Source organism: Octodon degus, unplaced genomic scaffold (assembly GCF_000260255.1).
Source record: "Octodon degus isolate 3935 unplaced genomic scaffold, OctDeg1.0 scaffold00273, whole genome shotgun sequence".
In the NCBI taxonomy this organism is placed as follows: Eukaryota; Metazoa; Chordata; class Mammalia; order Rodentia; family Octodontidae; genus Octodon; species Octodon degus.
Window position 1 is genome coordinate 547,656 of NW_004524849.1, and position 22,405 is coordinate 570,060.

Genomic DNA, 22,405 nt, shown 5'->3' on the forward strand with positions numbered 1-22,405 from the left:
TCCTAAACTGATGCAGATTACAGGGGTAAGCTGTGTGAGGCAGACACTCTGGACAGTGCCCCATCCCCTGTGAGCTCCAGCCTTCACCTTTCTAGAGCATGATCTATTGGCCTTAACCTGAAGAGTGAGCTCCCCATTTCATATTGCTGAACTCTAGATCTCTCGGGTCTTGAACTGAGTTGCTCACAGCCCAGTGATAAGGCTAGTGCTCTCCCAACTTTTCCTAAATTATTTCTAACTTAAAATGAGTCTTTAGGGGACCGGGGAGATGGCTCAGTAGAATAAGGGCTTGCCTGGCCAGCACAAGGGTCTGAGTTCAATCCCCGGTTCTGCCAAAAAAAAAATAAAAAAAAAAAAAATAATAAATAAAATGAGTCTTTATGTACATGTATCAACTTTTCATACTGAATGTGGTGATTATATACTGCAGGCATGTACTAACAAGCAGAATAAACCTTTAAAATGAATCGTATATATATTTACTTGGGGCAGAAAAAAGGAATTTGTTAAGAGTGTAAAAGGGCACGGATGTGTTCCTCAAGATCTAACCACCACTTTTCCATGTTCATGTATTTCTCATTCCTTAAAATAGACCAGCCTGGGAGCATGGATGAAGAAGGACTGGCCTTATTGGAGCAGGAGCTTTTCCAAACTAAGACCCGGATTAACAGCCAACTGAGGCCCTTGATTACAGAGCTGGAGGAGAGGGCACGTCGACAGAAGGGTCACCTGCACTTCCTGGAGACGAGCATAGATGGAATTCTGGCAGATGTGAAGAACTTGGAGAACATCAGGGACAACCTGCCCCCAGGCTGCTACAACACACAGACTCTGGAGCAGCAGTGAAGCTGAACCTGACTGAGCTTCTTGGGATGCAGGCCTCAGGGACCAGGGCGCCATTGTGTGTGTGTGTGGGGTGGGGGATGGGGGCATTGGGACATGCTTGATGGATGCGCTCAGGTCAACTGAACCTGACCCCATCCCTGAGATCATGCTGCCCCCCCCCGCCCCGATGTCTTACTGTACCAGCTCAGTACTGTTTGCTTCCTGAAACTTTGGGGCAATGAGGCAGATGGCATGGGGTGTGAGACTGACGGAGGACCCGAGCACCCAAGAGTAGACTGGTTGGCAAGAAAAACTCACAGGCAGGTATTTGCCTCCCAACAGTCAGAAACAGAGTTCTGGGATCTGGACAAGTGCTGCTGGGTTGTAGTCCTCTTATGTGAGTAATGTGACTAAAAGTAATAGTTCTTACTTCTTCCAAGCATTCAGAATTCTTCCTGATGTCCAAACAAAGTAACGTCCAATCACACTATGGCCAGTAAAATCCTGTTGCTTCCTATTGTCCACTGCAGGCTTCCTTATGACAGAGTGCCTCCCACTTACTACCCTTCCATGAGGGTGTGCTCCACCGGGAAGCTAGATGTGAGCAGGAATGGACTGAGGGCCCGGAAGCATGGCCTGGTCCATTGGCAGCAGTGGTGCTAGTTGATGACTGTCACCTTTGTGCTTTGAGCCCAGGAGTTACCCTTTCTCATAATAATGTCATGGCATCTTGGAAATAGTATTTTTAGTAAAGCATTTTTTTTACCAGCAAATCAAATATTGCAAAGGTATTTATGTTTGGGTTTCAAAGTGATAGAGAAAATATCACTTGGGCATTGAATGAGGCAAAATTATATATATATATCTATATATATATATAGATATATATATATAAAAGATTCATTAGTTTCAATTCAATCCCACTTTTCAAACACTAAAAATTATATCATTATCTCTCTCCATGTAGCAGAAGATGTCCCCAGCCACACTTGAGCTGGGGAGAATCCATCCTTCCACCCATGCTTCCAACAGACATTTACTGAGTCTCTATTGTGTAGCAGGGCAGACAGTGCAGAAGTGCCCTTGTGTTGGTGACTGTCTGGTCAGGAAGACCAACATTAAAAACATAATAAATTTAAGCTTAACGAATTTGTTCATCATGAGGTGGAGTTACTCCAATTACCCTTTGCTTTGCAGCCTATTTTTATTAACAGAACATGTGTTGCAAGAGAGTCCCGGGGGGAGCTTGAGTTCAGACAAAGCTGACCTAGCTCTGGATTGTACACACTTCTCTGCATTCCAGCTGCCCCTTCTCCCCTGCCACAGTGGATTGCAACAGACTGTTGAGTCATGGTCACCAGTGGGGATTGATGGAGGGACCAGAGGCACTTTCTCCTCGGCTTGGAACTTTCTTGCTGCCTCACTTCTTTATTTACTTGGCTTTTCATGGACATGTTTTTAAATAAAGAATGATTATTAGATGCCTGGGGTCACGTTCAGATTTTCACTAAACTCTAAGATGAAAGTACAAAAACAATGGAAATGAAAAATGCTGCTGCTAGAATGTCAGTGGGTCCTAGAGAGGACTGGAGATGCTGGGTTCCATTCCCAGCACTGATGAAAGAAAAAGGCGGGGGGAGAGAGAGAGAGAGAGAGAGAGAGAGAGAGAGAGAGAGAGAGAGAGAGACAGAGATTAAGAGTTAGCATCTTTGTTTCCTATTTCTGAGTTTCTTACTTTGTCCTTTCAAACCATAAGAGTTAGAAATGCTTTATAAGAAATTATAGCTGATGCTGTGTCTTAAGCATAAAGAATATTTCTAGACGAACCCAAGTTGGACTGAGAGTATAATTAGCATTCTTTCATCATATGAAATAAAGGTAGGATCAATAGTTGGTTGTGCCTATGTGATACTTAATTAATAAGTTAAAATTAAATAAAGCAAAATCTTGAACTGGCCCAAGGGATTGAGGAAAAGATTCTGTTCTTGTCCACATTGACCCCCCAAATTCTTTTTTTTTTTTCATTTATGTATTGTGGTACAGGGTCTCACTACACAGCTCAGACTCAGTGATCCTCCTGTTTTGAACCTCATTAGCATTGGGATAATAGGCATGTGCCACCACGCCCAGACTCTGACCCCCAAAATTCTGATAGATAGGATCACCTTTTCCTTTTTGTAGAAGTGACTTTATAACTGTCCTGGCATATTAAGTCACATATCTTATTTATTTCCTGTTGTAATTAAATACTGTCCAGAAAAATGCATATATATTAATTAAAGTACATTCTATATCACAAAGTCCTTAAAATATACTGTAAATTAAACACACAGACTGATTTTTTTTTTGTCCCTTAATAGACTGGGTGGAAAGCAGGCTGACAGTGTGGCCCTCACAACATTATTTTGGAGGTACTGCCATTTGTAACAAGTGCTTTCTAAGGTCATATGTGGTGGGAGAGAGGATGGAAGAACATGGAGGATGGAAGCACCATGAGAGGTCTTTGTGGTCAGGTCTAGGAGGTGTTATGTATCATTTTTAAAAAACCCATCATTATGATCACATTAAAGTTGAAAGGGGTCTGGAACTCATCTTTACCACCAAGCTCCTTGGTGGAAGGAAACAGGCTTTGTTGGTTATCGACCGTCTCTGCTAAGCATGGGATTAGATAGTACATATTATAGGGAATCTGGTGAGGAATCAGATTCCCTATAATATGTACTAATTAGCCAAGAAGCTTGGTATATACAATTATGAAAGGATTCCTCAATGGGATTGACAAGAAAAATCATAAGGACATCCTTCTTGATGGGTAGAACATGAGCCTATCACAAGTTGGAGAGGAATGGGAAATGGCTCTTGGTACTTCTTAGAAATGGAAAACATTTCCTTATTTCTAAGGACTTGACAAATTAAACCTGAGAAAAAGGAAGATGATGAGGCGTAGAGGTAGCTTACAAAGACCTACCTCCTGGCTGCCAGTCTTGACATGACCCTGCTAACTTAAGGGGCTTTCCTTCTGGTGACTTGTCACTATCTATATTGACAATGTTCTCATATTTCTCCTCTCAAAGTTTTCTGATTGATATGTTGCTGGCATGCGGTTACACACGACATCATCTTTGACTCACAGTAGAGAAGAACAGAGTAGAAATGAAACTGCTCATAGACTATTGTGTTTTAGCAGCTGTAGTTCTCATTTTATCCCCAGATGTGGTTTCTTTCTAGTATTCTTTGGAAGCTAGAGAAAACGGAAGAAGGTAGTACTGTTCAGTGTCTGGGACAAGTCTCACGGACCAGGAATACATTTATTATGTCTTCTTTTAATGTTTTGTATGACCATGGGAATGTTATAGATTCTTGCTGTAGTTTGATTTTCCCACTTGGAAAACAGAGTAGAATTGTTTTCCACTTTATACTATTGGCCACATGGAACTTTCTAGGAAATCCCAAGATCTGACGCTTATTTGTGGGCCATAGGAAAAAAATGTGTGTGCTTGTGAATATTAATTTATATTTAGTATGTATGTTTTTAATGTTAGTGTAAGTTAGCAAATTAAGCCAGTGTTTATATTTAATTTTAAACACACTTTCATTACTATGCACTCTCGGGACAGAAAAAAGCAGTGTTAGCTTTGTGAACAAAATAACAACACAAACTCAGGTGATAAATTTACAAGGCACATTATTACGATATACCACAAAACCCATGAGGATGAGCACAAAGCTGGCTAATTTAATTTTAAGGTGAGAAAAATCTTAAGAACCAAAACAATTAAGAAAAGAAAAACTCGTATCTACTCCAATAAACAAATATCTAACCCTACAACTATCTTACTCTTTAATGACTGACCTAATAGAAAGTACAAAAAGAAAAAAAGTACTACTTTATTTTCTGAATCCTAAGGTAACAGGGTTACCTAAGGGCTAATGAAAACCATTGTCTAGGCCTAAACTAGGGCAGGACATATGTTATTACTAAAGATGAAACAAGAATAATTTCAGTAGGATTGAACAATTAGCATGCCATTGATTTTTGCTCATTTGTGTTGCAAAACAAATTGTGAGTTTAACAATTTCTTTCTCAAGATCTTCCATACCAAAAAGTTATGTAAATTGTTGTTTAGCAAACATAGTTTTATTTAATGAAGTATTAATTTCAATAATGACCCAAAGTTTACCAAGGTTAGATGGGGTGGGCTAGTCTGGACCTAAGATTTAATATTTATAAACTGGGAAAATGTAGATTCTACTGAAAAATTTGCTAGTTTTCCCTTTGTAGTACTTAGGAATGGTTGTATATTGTTCTATATTACACGTGTGGCATCCACTGAACCAGGCAGGAAATCTCTCATCAGGTATATTTTTACACCTGTTATTTCCTATTGAACCCACCGAGAAGGATCAGAGACACAAGACTGGTAGCATTGTCTTATTTATTAACATAATTGAAACATTCTGCTGATAAAACTCTTGTCCATGACTATTCTAGCAACAAAATTTTGCTCAAAATATTTCACTGTGAAATGGCATTGCAACTCGAAAGTAGTTTTTATTCATGAATTGATTTCCATAACACAAACTTTACTCTTAAAATGGTAGAGTAGATGACAAAAAAAATGACTCCAAAAATGTTTCCTCCTTTCTGTGCCAACCTGAGGGGCCAGGAAGCTCAAGTTGAGCTGGAGCACTGGGCCCAAGGACTCGACCAAAAGTGGAGGGAAAGAGCTGTAACTCATTTCTAACTAACTGGAACAGACTATAAGACACTCCAAACTTACACTACACATGAGGAATTGAGTTGACTGGGCAGCTACAGAAAGGTGCAGACTGGATGAATTTGGCAGAGCACATTCATCATCACCAAGATGCTACTTCTAAGGTGTCCTAAGTGTCTGAGCTACAAAATCAGTCCCTGTGTCCATCCTTCCCATCTCACCTGTTGACTCCCCCACTGTTTCCTTGGGAGAGATCCTGAGCATTTTGCACTCTATGGTTTTATTTTTGCATTACTTTTTTGATGAATAAAATATACATAATGATATGCTTCTCTCTTTCGTCCCCCAAAAGTGTGTGCATGTATCAGTTTGGGGATAGCAGATGTGGGCGGTAGTACAAGTTTCTCCCTGTAATTCTCAGCTTTTTGCTGTAGTTTGACCATTGAATCTTACTTTCAACTTAATTTGAATAGCTAGTTCTTGAATTCTTTCTGAGTTGCTGGAGCTTGAGACTAGAGCCTGTTAGGGAAAAGTTAGCCAGGCAGAGACAGGAAGGCCTGTCTCAAGAAGCTCGAACTCTGGTTTCAGGCACTTCAGTAAGAGACTTTCTTCCCTGATCCCATGGACAGTCAAGGAAAATGAAAGCTAGAAGGCCCAGAGGCTACCTAGGGTTGGGGTGTATGTTACTGAGGTACCTGCTAGCAGCAGTGCAGAGTCCCCTGAAGGTCATTCCATGAGGACAGCGTCACCCATACAAAAGGATTTCTTTCCTCCTGGCTGTTCTGACATCAGCCACTTTCAGAAAAATGGAAAAGACCTTTTCTATTGGTTGCAAGAAATGAGGTTCCAGGTCTTTCTTGACAGGATTATTCTAGTTCTTGCTTTCTTACCTGGCTCAGCCAAGCTGGTCTAGGTCTGCCCTTGTCTGAGCATGACCCGAGAATAGTAGTGCCTAGAGTCTATCCTGTTGGCACCTGGGGCACCACCTAAAAACTCTGAACCGTCTTTCTAGCAGTGGCCCCAGCTAGGTCACAGCCCATGTCCTGCCCTGAACTCTGAAAGGTACCCTGACCTTCCTCCAGCAAAGGCAGCATTAATAGACGATACTGGGGAATGGGAGTCCTACCTGGAAGGGAATTCACTTTTGCATCATGAAAGGAAAGCTGTCTTTTAACACCATCCCTGTGATATACCAACATACGATGATCTGCTCCATTCATCCTTAAAACTCAACTTCTCTTGCCCCTGTTCTCCTCCTTCCGTCATCTCACTCTCCCTCCCACATTCCTTCCCTCCCCACGCTGAGGGCACAGCACCAGCTCAGGTCCTCCCAGGGTCCTGGACTAAGTGGAGCTTAACCAACACTCAGCAGAGTAACAGAGTGACCAAAGGAGCAAAAGCAATCCATGGTCATTCTCAGGTCTGTTCATGCAGAATCTCATAAATTTTGTCCATAAACTCCAAAAACACCTATTTTTCCTCTAGGGAAAGCAGCTGTCTACATTCTGTCTCGGAGAAATGGCACCCTCTCACCCGGCTCCACACTTGACGTGGGGCCAGGGACCAGCAATTTAATTTCATGGATTTCTGCATGAAAAGGCAAGGAAGCCTTTAAAGGAGAATATTGGAGCAATTGAGCTCTAAAGGTCCCCCCGCCCCAGTTCATTATTCCATGATTCCTAGCCAAACACTGAGGCCCCAAAATAAGATCTTCCTTTCTTTCTCTGAAGATTATTTTTATAATCCAAGAGGCGCAACACCTTTTAGGATGCTTTCTACCATGTTCTGTTGAATGTACTTCGTTTTCCTGGAGACAAGTGAAAAATGCGGAATGAGTTGCAATAGATGTTGTCGCTGGCTTCAGGCCCCACCTGGGCCATAGTTCATACCACATTTGGATAAAAATATAATGTTTGGGACTATTCCTTGAGGTCCATCAGAAACCTGACAGCCAGAGACAGGATGAGAGGTACAAAGCACAAGAGGGTGATTTCCTTTGAGCTCCCTATGAAGGACAGGAGGGAGGCCTTAATAACCAGAACACAATCTATCAAAGTTTCTCAGGGCCAGAAAGGAAGGAGGGGATTAAGGAAAAATGGAGTGAAATAGCTTAGTGGTTCCTGATGCCTTCAAGATCTCTCATTTCTGAACCCATTCCCCAGTCAGGCGGGTCTCCTTGGGCTGCCCTGCAGTTGCTGGACTGTGTGGAAGCTGTGACCAGGCCCAGAAGGCCCAGGCATTGCTTCTCAAGAAAGAATGGACCTCCATGTGACTGAGGGCACATCAGCAGGAGTGTCTGAGAATTATCTGTTCTTTTCAGGGCAACAAATTCCTCCTAGATCATCTTGGATTTCCATTACAACAGAGATAATTCCCAGCCAAATGGGCAATAAATAATTCTAATTAGAGAAGATCTCAAGGGTTGAGTGAATTCCTAGCATTTTTTAAAACAAAAAACTGGGTTATCAGGACTTGGCCTTGCCTGTGTGAGTCTTCTCAGATGCAAGAGCATGTCTAAGCATGGTGCTGAAGGCTGAGGTTCCTGGGTTGACATTTGAAACCCACATGGTGACAATTGGCCACAGCCCATGTAGATCAATGTACTGAAATGAGTACAGACGGGCTCTGTGGAATTATAGCTCCAAGGCATCAGGAAAATGGTCTTCTGAAACTAAGGGAATGAACTCAAATTCTGAGAAACCCTACCATTCCAGCATTCATTTGCAGGCTCCGGAACCTAGAAATTGACTCCAGGCTAAAGGTGGTTGTTGTTGTTGTTGTTGTTGTTGCTGCTGCTGCTGCTGCTGCTGCTGCTGCTGTGTGTGTGTGTGTGTATGTATGGGTGTGTAGGAATGTGTAGGAGAAGTGGAGGTGGCTCAGCCTTCCTGCTGGGTATGGCCCTCATACACTTCCTGAGTGTTGAGGCTGGTTATAGTGTCCTATCAGAAGGGAAGTCATACCACAGGAATGCATTAGGACTACTACAAACGGAAAGAACCATAGACAGTAATTTCATCCAAATTCTACAAGAAATGAACAAAGAAAAATAAATAAAAAGAAAGAAAGAAAAATAGCCCTTTGTGGTAAAGGGCATGCTGGGAAGGCAAGAGCCAGAGCCACCTCCACAGAGCATGCTGGGAGGATGGGCACCAGAGCCGCCTCTCTAGAGCATGCTGGGAAATGGATATCAGTACATCTCCAAGGACTGCACTTCCCCCAACTCCCACCCCTATTCCCTCTCCCACCCCCAACCCAGAGACTAGAGGAAAGTTTGTCCAAAGATGACTGTGGAATAGGGAATGCCATATTTCTTTGCAGGTCCCCCACACTGTGGGGGGTTAAGTCAGCAGTAGAGAGAACAGTCAAGATGAGGAGATGAAGAAACAGAGAGGCAGAAGAGAGACTGGGAGCACAGACAGACATTGGAGGGGCCAATGTGTTGGCAGAAGGTGAGGGAGGTCGGATCAGGGAGCTGAGCGGCTGCTAGCCAGAAGCGTTGATATACAGCTGACTCTTGAGGATATAGTCGATGACTGGTTGGGACAGGTAATCCACGACGTGGCCATCCCCATGCTGCAGGGCCAGCCTGCAAGAGAAGAGATGTCAGAGAGAGCCATGTCTGAAACTGAAGCAAGTCAGTAGTACATCACTGTTGGGAGGTTGCGACTGCTCCTTAGTCTGCTTAAAACGCTACTAGGCTTGCTGGGCTCCTCTCCTTCCTCTCTTCTTGGTGCTCTCTGAGCTCATCCGATCCACGCTGGGAACAGCACGTTTGTGCCCCTCAGCTTTTTATTTCCAGACCTCTGTATCCTGTGTATCTCACCATACCACTGGACATCTCTACTTGGGGTTTGTGGAGCAGATGGTTAACCAGCTCCTGATTATCATCTTCCCTTTCATTGATTTAGTAACACAGCCTCCTCTTTTATCTGGACAACGGCTGCCAAGCAATAAATCCTACTTCCCAGCCTCCCTTCAGCCCTGAGCTAGCAGGATGCCAAGGAAAGCCATACTGCAGCTCCTAAAGCAAAGCTTCTTGCCTCGGGCTTTACCTTCCTACTGGCTGAAGGTAAAGCTGTGCCCGCTGCTGTGTCGCAGAGATAGCGGCTTCGTATTGAAGAGACCAGAGATTCATTTCCTTTGGACTTTGGTAGGAAGGCAGGAAACACACAACTTATAGAAACTCTGTACATTGGGATCCTTGAGCTGTGGAAGCTTGGCCTCTATCCTTATTGATCCGTTATTTTGTAGGATCTCAAGCTAAAAACTCACAACTAAAAAATCTTCCTCCTCAAACTAGCTAAGATTAGTTAATGTACCATTTCCACTTTGAAAGGTAAGTGGTCGAGAACAGATACATGATTCTAAATAAGAGGCTGAACACTGGGTCAGCCATGGGACTCTGGATGTATTTTCTAAGCCTCTGGTTAAGGAAAGTCACATGGAAACTGGTAAGGGCAAGTCAGTGCCATCAGTCTCTCTGGCCATTTGTCCAACATACCTGCTCTTGGTTGAACTGACAACAGACATGGGATGGTTGATGTCATCCTTCACCACCATGATGTTGTTCTGGAAACAGAGCAGAGAAAATAGGCTGCCAGCCCCTTATTAAATTTCTTTTTCTCTCTCCTCCAGCCCTCGCAGGACTCTCAGAGAAGAGCTACCACATGGATAGACAGGCAGACAGGCAGACGCAAGGCTCACTTTGTATTTGCGGAGTATTGAGGAATGATTCATGATTCTGTCTGTGTCAGCTGCATCCCGGGGAACCACCACAATCCCGAAGTCCCCAACAATCACTTCCATCTGAGGAGATATAGAGAGAATGAGAGAGTCCTTTGGTAAGACTCATGACCCTAATCACCCACCAACTGAGTCAAGCTGTCTTCTATTCCATGTGGAACTTCAGCCTTCAGCTCTCCACTTGCCTTCTCAGCCCCATCAGTCAGAAGCTTTAAGGAACAAGCATAAGAACGCTAGTAGAGCGAGCGAGAGTCTTGCCTGGCACACAGCGGATGCTGAATAAGTGTTTCCAGAGTAAATGAATAAGTGCACTCTTGCAGGTCTGGGCAGCACCTCTTTGATGCCTGAGACTGCTAGTCAGCTCACCAGGCTGCAGAGGAACATGGCTGACACACGGCCCTACCCAGCAGACACCCTTGTAGGTGAGACACGAATCATTAGTCCCCAACCACGCCTCAGTCTGCTTCTCGACTCATGAGCACTGATGTACTCCCCAGGCTCGCCCCCACGAAAGCCACTGTGGGACTCCAGGGCAGCCGTGAGTGCAGCTGTGCGTGGACTCACCCTGGGCACAGGCGGTGACAGATGGGGTGATCATGACTGAGGCCACTCCTGAGATTGTCACCTAAGAGAAGCCTGGTGCCTCAGTGGGAAATAACATGTCCTTTTCTTTGAAAACAAACATTTTTTACTATGTTTTTTTCTGATAATAGATGCAATATGAGCATGGAAAATCAGGGAGCAAATGCACCACAACCCCACCACCCAAGTAACCGTTGCTAACATGTGAGCGTCTTTCTGACCAGTGTGTTCCTCCCTACTGCTAGGTTTATGCATCCACAACAGGATTTAAATACAGAAGTAGTAGCTTTTTATCTGCACTTTTTCATGTAGCATTATGTTATGGGCATTTGCTCACATCATAAAAAATCATTTAGAAACAGAAGTTTTCATGACCTATATATTTTATGGTCTGCTATTTATTTTATAGTGTAGTATATTCTATAGCATAGTAAGCCAGTCGTAGATTGTGGACAGCATACAGTTCCTTCTGACATTTTACATAAAAGCTTTGATGAAGATCTGTATACATAAATCTTTTATCACATCTCTTATTTTTCTTTAGCATAAAATGTAAAATAACTGGGTAAAAGGATATGATATGAACATATTTCAAACTCTTAAGACATATTACCAAATTGCTTTCTGGAAACTTGGGCCAATTTTTATTTTCAAGGAGCCAAGCAATATTGGCATTTGGTAGACTTGGATCTAGCCTGAACATGTTTCTGTTTAGATCACTCCGATTTTGGATCTCAGATGGGGGAAAGGAAGAGGAAATAACTAGCTTCTAAGTACTGCCGCTCCCTGGGCAAAGGTCTGTGTTGTGAGCAAGAAACCTAGATTCCCCCACAATTCTCCAAATAAGTGCCACAAAGATAAACAGCATGAGACACGGCGGGTCATTCTCTATTAGAAGGTGTCTGCATCAATAGAATCTTATTTTTAGTGTGTGTGTTAGAGAGAGAGAGAGAGAGAGAGAGAGAGAGAGAGAGAGAGAGAACTCCTGAATATTTCTGATATTTCCATTTGCTTTTATTCAGCTTTTCCTGTTGCTTAGAGCTAAACCTAGAATTGAGCTGGAACTTCAGCTGCTGAAGTAAGGCCTTAGGTGCAGTAGGAGGAAGTTGTTGGGAGAAATTAAAAGTGAGATGTAGAGTATCAGAGTCCCCGTTGCATCATGCCTTCTGGAAGATACATAGCGCTGTGCATTGCGTCACATCTATCTGAGGCGCTCAGGCCAGGTAACTTGGCCCCAGGCCCTCGGTTCTCAGCACTGGGAATGCTGGGACAGGACAAGGCAGGCAGTAGGAGCTTCTTGCTGCAGCTTTTAATATTGCACTGGGTTGCATTAAGCTGCACTCACCATTTCCTCTCTTCTCTCTCCTCCTCCCAAGCCCTGCACACATCATTTTTTTCCTGGACTATTCAGCAATAAGAAGCATGGTTCTTGAAAGTCTTTTCCAAGAATGGACAGGTTCCATGTCTTACAGCACATATGAAGCCGTGGAAATTACAGGCAGGAATTGCAGGCCATTGTTGTAGACCACAACGTCATGTGCATATGAGTTGAGCCATGTGGGCAGTTACTCAGTAACTGATTCTGTCGTGTCCACACATTAGCGAGGAGCTATACAAAAGCAAATCCCAAGCCAGCTCACATCCATGCTCAATTAAACCAGAATTTTTCAGAATGGGACCCAGACATCAGTGTTTTTAAAAATTCTCCAAGCAATTCCAACAGGCACCCAAGTCTGAGAGCCAGTGTTCTGAATTAAAACTGAAGAAAGCGGAAGGGCAGAGAAAGAGGTAGAAAGAGAAGGAAGAAGGGGAAGAGGAAGAGAACAGAATCCATTAAAGCAGGTGTACATGAAGATTCCGAAACTGCTGGTTATACAGGTGTTTTGGTATTGCCCCGTGAGTGACACCTGTGCAGCTGCCGCTCTCTCTACTCAGGACCTGGTGATGTGCCAGCCAATCAGTAGTGGTGCCAGGCTGCTCGGTGGGGGGTGGGGGGGACAGGCAGATGGAGATCTTGCTGTCCAAGAGATTTCTCTTTCCTTCACACAGGTGACAGACTTGTCCCTGGATCACTGAGAGAGACACAGGCCTAGAGACAAGGCCCACAGCATCAGCAGCATCTCCACAATGCTTCAGGCTGGAGACCAGGACGCACTCTGCTGATGCTGCGGGCCTTGTCTCAAGAGAGAGGCGCCAGGTGTGGAGCTACTGAGGTGTGTCCTTGGTCCCCTCCGTACCCACGCCCTCAGCAGCCTAGCCTCCCACCCACCCTGCTGCTCTCTTCACCAAGGCTCCCTCTCCTGCTCACCCTCCCACCTCTGAGGCTGCTTCCTTTTGTGCTCTCTGATTCCTCCTCCTCCCTCTGACCGTGAGTCACTGAACTCTACTAGACCTTAGTCCTCGGATCTCGTTTTAGTTAAGATTCACACCTCTCATCATTTCATTCCATTTCAAACTTTAAAGGTACACTAATGGCCCTCGAGTCACTATTTCCAGCATGGACTTATCTCCTGAACTCATGCATTAGCTGTCTTCTTAATATGTTTAAGACATCTCAAACTTAATGTTTCAGATCTATCATTTTTTTTTTTCTTCAGAACCGGGGATTGAACTCAGGCCCTTGTGGTTGCCAGGCAAGTGCTTATTCTACTGAGCCATCTCCCCAGCCCTGATAGATCTATCATTCTTTATACAACTCCAACTTAATGTGTTAATGAGGCCCTGGATCTCCTAACATGGATAACAACCCCCCCATGTCCTTTTCCCTATAGTTTTTTTTTTTTTCACTTCTTATAATAGCTCAAAGCAAATGCTTAGGTTTTTTGTTTTTTGTTTTTGTTTTTTTGGTTATTTTCCATGGTACTGGGGATTGAACTCAGGACCTTGCACTTGCCAGGTAGGTGCTTATTCTACTGAGCTATCTCTCTGGCCCTGGTATGTTTCTTGATTTCTCTCTTTTTCCTTATGCCCTACATTCAGCCTATCATGTAACCCAACCAACTATCTTCAAAACAAATGTAAGGCTTTGGTCATTTTCCATTTCTACCCTAGTTGAAGCCTTCTCTGGTAGGCTTCAGAATGGCCTCCAAAGAATCCCACCAGGACCGAAGCCCTATGACTTGGGACTGGTTCTGTGTAGCAAAAATCTTTGTAGACATGACTGGGGATCTTGCCATTGTCCTGGTGAGCTGGGCAGGCCCTAGTGCAAGCGTGAGTCTGCTTAAAAGAGGGAGGCAGAGGGAAGTTTGACACACAGAGAGAAGATGAGGTAAGGATGGAGCAGAAAGAGCTTTGAAGATGCTGCACTGTGGGCCTTGAGGGTGGAGGAAGAGGCCATTAGTAAAAGAATATGAGCAACACCTCTCTACAAATCTAGAGAAGTCAAGTAAGCAGATCCTCAAGAGACTCTGAAGGGAGCAGAGTGCTGCTAACTCCAGGTTTTGGCTCAGTGAAACCTATTGCATGCATCCGGCTTCCAGAGCTCTAAGAGAATAAATGTATGCTCTTTCCAACAAGTTCACAGCAACAGGACACTATCTCACCACCATCATTGGGTTGTTCTAGTCTCCCTGTTATTCTCTTGCCTCTTTTAGTCTATTTCCAATATCTAGATTACTAATGCTCAAATATAAGTCAAATTGCATTGCTCCTTGGTTCAAAGCCTTTCACTTCATTAAATATCGCTTTTTAGTGAGAACTCTGCCATGCTACCTACTCTTGCTTTCCTTTGGCACTGGCCCTATAGGTCTAAATTATTGAGGATGCGAGTTGTTTTTCCCACCCTTTTAAATCTCTGAGCAGCACCACAGTGTTTGGCAAGAACAAGAGCCTTACAAGATGCAGAGAGAGGGGAGCGAAGGTGGAAGTGCTCAGTGCATTTGCTGAGAAAGGGTGGGACATTCTGAGGGTCCCAGCTATATCCAATATAGGAAAGACTGAAGAATACCAGTCCCAAGGATTCAAGGAACCAAAATTGCATTTGCCTTCATCAAGAGCTGTGTGTTGAAGTAAGCCTTGCTGATCAGCACAATGATTAAGCTGCATTTAGAAAATTTAAGTGAATTATTAAGAGTGTTAATGACAAAAACTGCCTAACTTCCGTGGCCTGGATCAGGCTAGGGACAAAACATGTGCTCTGTAGTCAGAAAATGGTAAGTTGCGATGGAAGCTTGTGCTGCTGCGAGGCTGTGATGGTTAGTTGTTTTGTCTACTCTAGGTTGCATTGATTTTCAAATGCCACAGTCAGATATGGAAGGCCTTGTGTGCTCTGCACCAAGTCCACCAGCCCCGAAAGAAGATGATGGACGTTGTAACCAGGAGAATGCGGGCACATGACTTCAAACAGTAGTCAGGGAATTGATTCCAGGCAGCATTGGAAATGGCGAAGAAAAGGCTTGTCCATCTCTTAATATCATCTTCATGATGTCTTTGTTAGAAAAGTAAAGTGCTGGGCTGGGGAGATAGCTCAGTAGTCTAACCAACTGCCTGGCAAGTGCAAGGACCCAGGTTCAATCCCCAGTACTGCATGCTGTGCCGAGTGCTAGGGAGGCTGAGACAGGAGCATCACTACGAGTCTGAGCTGTGTGGCAAGACCCTGTATGAGAACTCAAAACTCACAGAGCAGCAGGTTGAAGGCAGTAGTTCTGGAAAAGCTACTGGGATGAGAGAAAAAGAGAGGTTGAACACGCGTGGATCTCAGACGGCAGCCTCAGCTAACAGTGAGAAGTGTGTGTGTGTGTGTGTGTGTGTGTGTGTAGTAGTAGTAGTAGTAGTAGTACTGGGGTTTGAGCCCAGAAGCTTCACACTGAACTACTTCCCCAGCCTGCTATGTGAGATATAGTCTCACTACACGGCTAAATTTCCCAGGGTGGCTTGAACTTGCAATTGTCCTGTCTCAAATTCCCACACAATGGTGGATGCCATGTGCCACCACACTGCCTTGACAAAAAGTCTTATTTGTGAAAAATAAATAAAATAAAACCACCGCCGACAAAATAGATTCCTCAGACCTCACACCTACTCTTTCTGATTACACACCTGCATTGGCAAGTGTTGCTTTAAATCACGTAGACAATTGCCTAAACTGCTAATGTTGGTCTGGTTTGGGAGGAGGTCAAAATGAGATACCTATAGGATCAATTCGTTTAGAAAACCTAGGGATTCTAGTGAGAGTGAGGTCATTCCTCTGCCCCTGAGGAATGGCAAAGGCAGATGCCTGACCCCAGGAAGCTAAGGGTGCTCAGGTCCCTAGGACTGAGCTTTGGTTTCAGCACGAGCCTTCAGTGCCTCCTGTCTGCCTGAAGAGTTCTCTGTGGGCCTTGTCCTTGTGGTGGGGATGAGTGGCCAAGACAGCACAGGGGTCCTGATTGGTGAATTCCTCTCCTGATGTGACCAATGTGCCCTCATGCTGCCCAGTGTGAGTGGGCAGGATTGGGGCACGGTCTTCTCTTCTGGCACACAATGACCTTCTCAGTTTATCCTGGCCTGTGCTCTGCCTTGCAGGTGGGGGTCTATAACACTTATCCTGCTTTAGCTTCCTGTTCCCAGGCTCAACTTTGATCATGTCTTTTCATCTTCTGGTTAAAGGCTCCTGGGGTGAGGTAGGGGTGGAAAGGGAGAAAGGAAATGGGAGGAGGGAGATGCTGCTCCTCCAAATACGGAGAATCTGAGGGAAGGATGTGAGACATCTTGAGGCAGGAAGCAACTGGGCCTTGGGAGAAAGAGCATTCATGAGCCAGGCAGCAAATCTCTTGCAATAAGTGTGGAGTTATCAATAGCCCTCCAGGACATGAATTTCAGGACCTGCCAGGCCAGGTTTCAGGGACACACCGAGTAGGTAGATGATCTGTGAACTTAGTCACAGCCTTCCCTGGAAATAAGACATACAAGGTTGAGCAAGAGAGACATGGCTTCACAAAAATTGAAAAAGATCTAGCTTTGGATAGATCTCATGGCTAGATCACTAAGCTAGTGGGTGACATTAAACAGAAGATCATTTTCAATCTTGTTTACTGCCAGGAAGGATAAGGTATAATGGGTGACTCATACCTGGCAAAAGTGTGGACCTCATTTCATTGTGGAAGCAAACCATCTCCTGGGTTACAGTCCTCCAACCAAGTTGTACCCTCTCATTTTTGTCATTCGGCAAACTTTGACTGAATATATGTGGTGAATGGTGACATGGTTGATACTGTTCTGGTGTTGGTGAAAAACAGTTTTTTAAAAATATATACTCTATCTAGGAGCTTATCTTGTAGTGGGAAAATATCATAAACAAGTAAATGTATTATATATTTGGTAGAGATAAAATAAATAAAATGGTCTTTAAATTGAAAGCTAAATGAGAAAAGGGGGGGGGGAGTAAGCCTGAGGATAAAGGGGCATATCATTCCCAGTGAGGTCACAGCTTTTGCAAAGGCCTTCAGCTGAAGATACTGGTCAAGCAAAAGAACCCAGTTAGGAGCAGAGCACAGAGGGGTAGGCAGAGAGGTAGGCAGAGTAAGCAAGAACCAGACCATGATGAAGGTTTCATATTAACTGCAGAGAGGCCACTAGAGAAAAAGGCTTCAGAATCTGAGACACCCTCACTTGTCCTGGCAGGACCAAGGGGTAGGATGCTCTGTGGGCTCAGAACCTTGGTTGTCTCTCCCAAACACAGCTCTTATCTCAAGATACCAGTGACTTGGGCTAACCCATGTCTTCTCCTTAGGAGGGCAGCCAGGAATGAGGCAATCAGTAAGAAGGGGAAGAAACACTTAGAAGGTATCCGCCATGTGCTGGGCACAGTGCTAGGAGCTTTATTTATTATCACAGTTAATCCCTAGATCAACCATTTTCCAGGTATGTACCTTTGCTCTAATTTCATGGATGAGGAAAACAAGCCGCCATGAGATTCAATAACTCATCCAAGCTGCGCAGTGAGTTCAATTGAGTCCGCTCTGGTGCTCCTTAAAGATCCTTTCCATCACCTCATACCTCTTGCAGATAGATCCATTGATTGGATTTATATTTTAGTAGCTTGAAATTTCTTTGGTTTAAAAATGTTAAGTATTTGAAAATACAGTCTTCTGGTTTACACAGGCCAAGTATTTGTTGCTCTATATCACCCCCTAGAGTTCATAGTCATATACCTTTCTGGGTGGGTTAAGAAGAAAGGATGCAAGGAGAGAGCTTTTAGCAGAAGCAGCCCACTAGGTAGGAAGCTTCTGAAACCGCTCCACCCATTTCAGTGGAGAATGCTCTACAGTATTCTGGCCCCTCCCCAGGAGGGAAGGCTGGACGGGGGTTACTTCAGTTACAGTTGAATAAGCATTTCCAGGTATGCAGTTCCTGGATGGCAAATGATCCTTCAGAAGGGCTTCCTGGAGGATACTGTCCTTACTCTCATGCCAGTGTGTTAAGGAAGGTGAGAAGGCTTGGGGTCCAAACCCAGGCCAAAAGCTTAAATGCCCAAACAGCAGCATCTTTCACATGAGAACAAGCAGAGTCCCACACAGCGGGAGTTAGGGTCCTCTCCCTGTGCCTGTGAATTCAGCCTTATCGGTGTGTGGGCCTAATCCCTGAGCAGCAGAGAGTCCAGCAGCTTCCTGGCTGGGGCTGAACTGTCTGATAAAAACCATCTGAGCTTGAATAACCAAATGTTTGTCTTTGCTCCATTTATCCTGGGGCCCTGGGATTTCTTTTGGAGTGGCTCATGCCCCAGGCTCTTCCTCTGTTTATTTTCTTTGGTGGTTTTCCCATAGCTGGTAGATAGAAGAAGCAGTGAGCCCATGACTGGTTGGCTGGAAAAATGTCAGGTACAGCCAATTAGAACCAGCCTGGGGAATGTTGGGCTTTGAGGAGTGCAAAGAGAAAAGAGAAAGGAAAAAAGAAAAAAGATGATTCCCTTAATGGTCCATTTCTAGTGCCTAAAGTTACATCTTTAGAATTTCACTCCTTTTGGTTAAATATTGAGCTATACTTGTTTAAAATGCAAACACCCGAGTGCAGCAAATATGGGCAATCATTACACCTAATGATCTTTACCTGCTTTCTGAAATGGCCATACTTTCTCGAATGCATTCAGTAAAGACAAACCCAGGGCTCTGGATGTGGCTCAGTGGTAGAGCTCTTGCCTCTTGCAATGAGGCCCTGGGTTCCATATGCACAAAAATAAACAAATAAACCAAACCCTATTTTAACCAGCTCAATCTTGTTCCCCCAAAAGTCTTGCTTCCACTGATGGATCTTTGACATCTCCCTTGCTCCTCAGAGAGTTTTGCTTTTTCCCCCGACTTAACCCAGTCCTACTGGATTCCAAACCCAGCTCACAAGCTGCCCTCTCCTCTGTGCCCTGCCTCGAGTGACCTAAGTCACTATTCTCATTTTTCTGGCTCACTGGATGAAGGATCTGACGACTTGCAAGAAGCCCTGCTGTGCCCCTCAATAGCTTTATGGTCTTCAACAAGTCATCAGTGTCACCTACTTAAGCCTCAGTTTCCCTATCTTTAAAATGAGAATGAGAATAGTGATTCTGCTTCATAGGCATGTTCTAGGGGTCAAGTGAGATAATCCACAAACTACAAATGAAGTATTGACTTGCTGTCTTCTCTGTTGGTAAAGTGCTGGTTGAATATTTTGTTTTGTTTCCTCTGCTACTCGAGCCCTAGCACAGGGCCCGCCACATGGCAGGTGATTAGTGACAATTTTATAATTCATGAGTGAGTAACAGCCAACAGTTATGGAGTGACTTCTGGGTTCAAATCTTTTTCCAATGTTTCACGTTTTTAAAATTTCATACTATATAAAGAAATAATACAATAAAAATAAGGTATTTTTTAGACTGCAAGTGTTTCAAGGGCAAATATATGCTATGTTAATATGGGCACTGCTGAAAGATTGATTGAAGGAAGGAATGCTTAAATCAGAATTAATTTGCCTGCTCTCCATTATCTTGTGATGGACAAAGCAGCTGGCAGCCTGAGATCCCTACACAGTGGGTTTTGTTTCAGGACTGGGAGTAAGTATAAAAGCTTTCTGCTTCATAAATCGGCCCTGGCTCACCCAGTGCCTTTGGTCCTGGTTACTCACAGTTCCTTAGCCATGACTGGATACCTGCTTTCGGGTCAGTATGCAGCAAATCAAAGGACTGATTTCTTGGGGGAGACCAGCTTTCTATGAAAGAACTGAGAGTGGGGTGATGTATTGGGATCCAGGTCCTGAACTCAGAAGCTGTTGCAAGAGTCTACATCTTGATTTTCCCAGAAATCAAGAAAGAAAATGCCAACTGCCAGGGCACACAGCAGATCTTTTGTATCTCTCTTGAGAAAAACTCGATGAATATGAACGGAATTTACTCCCTTTGGCATGTAAAGGAAAGGGGGTGTCACTGGTCAGAGGTCAGAATTCACTGTGAACTTATGGATCCTTGTACCTAATGGCAAATGGCATGAGGGGTGTGCTTGGGTCGGGTGGGATTTTCCTCCTAGTAGGTAAAATAGGCTTCTAGATGGCAAACTTTGGTTTAGGACTTCAAGGCAGACGAAAGAGCAAACCTGACTCAGCTGTCTGACTGACAGAAGAGACCACGGGAGGCCAGGAGAGGCCTTTTTGCTTCTGAGGATCCCAGACAAAGGAGACAAGGAATCTGGATGGAGCAAGCAGGGCCTTGGACTTCTGAGAAGAAGCAATGCTCTCCTCACCACCCTCCTGTCCCTGATCATGGGCGGATGTAGGCTTTGGGCTTCTGGTCTCTGGGTACTGCTCAACAGGCATCGCTTGGGGCACCAGATGTGTTCTGATAAAGGGGTGAAAAGTAAATGAGTGAAACCCAGGACAGAGACAGGTCTTTCATATCTCATTCCTGGGAGTCTTGTGTTACAAACTGAGCTCCCCCAAATAGGCCATTTCTAAAATAGGTCACCGGGTGGGCAAACTTTCCAGTAGCCTAAGTGCGGCTCACCCAGTGGCCAGTTTTGAGAGAAGGATGCTTCTTTCCCAGGCTTGAGGGCCAATCTGCCCCACATGAGGAGTGGGGAGCAACTCACAAAGCTACTAGCAGTTTCTGCTTCTCCATCTTTGCCTTTGCCTACTCAACCCTATTTCTAGCAGACAACAGATCTTTTACAAGAGGAAATGACAGGACAAAAAAAAGAATGTTTTGAAGTCACTGGCTTTAAATCTACTGGAGAAATTTTATTAAGATCCTGAGGAAACAGGAATACTTCCTTCAGAACAGAAAGAAGGAAGAGGAGGCTCTGTTGCTCTGCGCACTTCCCCAGACAGGAAGACGCTCAAGGTCAGTGACGTCCACCCTCTGTCGCCTCCTTGATGATACCAGAGGAGACAGACCCTGAAGATAATAGGCTGGGGACAGCACTGGCTTCCAAACGAAGCCAGGGAGCCTCTAACCCAAGTGGACAAGGACCAGAACACCACCGTCCTCAAAGACTAGAGAGGCTGGGAGGGTGTGGCGACTGTGGTGAACTAACATATTAGGTCCTCTGGGTTCTGCTCATCAGCAGTGACTATGACAGGACTTCTACTGTCCTTGTGGATGGGATGTAGAGTGCAATGTTGAATTGATTTAAATAAACTCAAAGTGATGTTTTTGGCGTGCTTCTGCTCCTTAGGTGAGGAAACAATTCCTTGGATATTTTCCACCCTTTGCTTTGTGAAAGTCAGAGGCCCTCACCACACCTGCAGCGCTCACTAATGCTGCCGCCATTTTCTGAACACACAGTGTGTGCCGAGCCATGAGGTTGATCACACTCATAGCAGACTAGTCACTTCGCTTTGCCTTACCTCCTTCTGCTTTTCCCTGCGCCCCAGACCACCCTGCTTCTTTATCCTGTATGCATCCTGAAATTCTTTAATACTTGGGGTTCTTGCCTCCTCACACTGGTGAATAAGCATCTTTTCCAAATTTATAGTTTCAGCGATTGGCATACGGTACACTGGGCCAAGCTAGCCTTGTTTGGTGACCACAGGGTGATTTACAAGGCCACACAACACGTTAGTAAAAAAAAAAGCACAACATCTGGAATTGCTGTCTGGGTACTTCATGTTGAACAGGGTCTGGGGTTGGCAGCAAGCACCAGCTCAGGTGGTCAGAGGAACTAATGAAAGAACAAGCATACACAGAGCGGTGAAGAGTAATTTTATGGATCAGTTAGTTCAAGGCCATCGCAGTTAGGCCTGGCCACAAAGGATGATCCCACAGTTTCTGAGTGATAGAAATTTAACTGCTTCATTTCCTGTAGCTCCACTCCATCACCAGAAGGTTCTTCCTCAACTTTTCCCACGAAGGTCTCCCCTCTTGACCTCTTTCCTCTTGTTAAGAGGATTCTAGGGTGGTATTTTACTACCTCATCAAAAGAATCCAAAGAAAATGAAACACACTATCATCTTGAAAGGACAAAGGTTTCTCAGTCCCTCATTTTCCCCACTCCCAGCACGCTCCCCAAGCACCCCTGAGCGCCAGGCATTCTGGGACTCACGATGCCCCCACCCTGGCTTCACAGACAAGGCATGAGGAGTGAGTGTAAAATGCAAAAGGA

General features: G+C 44.5%; 2 protein-coding genes across 3 annotated transcripts in view; one reads left to right on the top strand and one right to left on the bottom strand.

Moving 5' to 3' along the window:
* Positions 1-1,681, top strand: part of Lamc2 (laminin subunit gamma 2) — a 64,451-nt gene extending 62,770 nt beyond the window's left edge. For both annotated transcript variants that reach the window (XM_012512768.2, XM_023706862.1), the window contains exon 24: positions 593-1,681. In XM_012512768.2, the coding sequence (XP_012368222.1) occupies positions 593-846 (254 nt within the window). In that variant the 3' untranslated portion in view covers positions 847-1,681. The remainder of the gene's footprint in view (positions 1-592) is intronic.
* Positions 1,682-8,802: 7,121 nt separating this feature from the next.
* The window catches only part of Nmnat2 (nicotinamide nucleotide adenylyltransferase 2), a 148,411-nt gene continuing 134,808 nt past the window's right edge, over positions 8,803-22,405 (bottom strand). The window contains exons 9-11 of the mRNA XM_004646591.2: positions 10,248-10,349; positions 10,045-10,112; positions 8,803-9,129 (exon numbers count right to left, since the gene is read on the bottom strand). Of these exons, the coding sequence (XP_004646648.1) occupies positions 9,027-9,129; positions 10,045-10,112; positions 10,248-10,349 (273 nt within the window). The 3' untranslated portion in view covers positions 8,803-9,026. The remainder of the gene's footprint in view (positions 9,130-10,044; positions 10,113-10,247; positions 10,350-22,405) is intronic.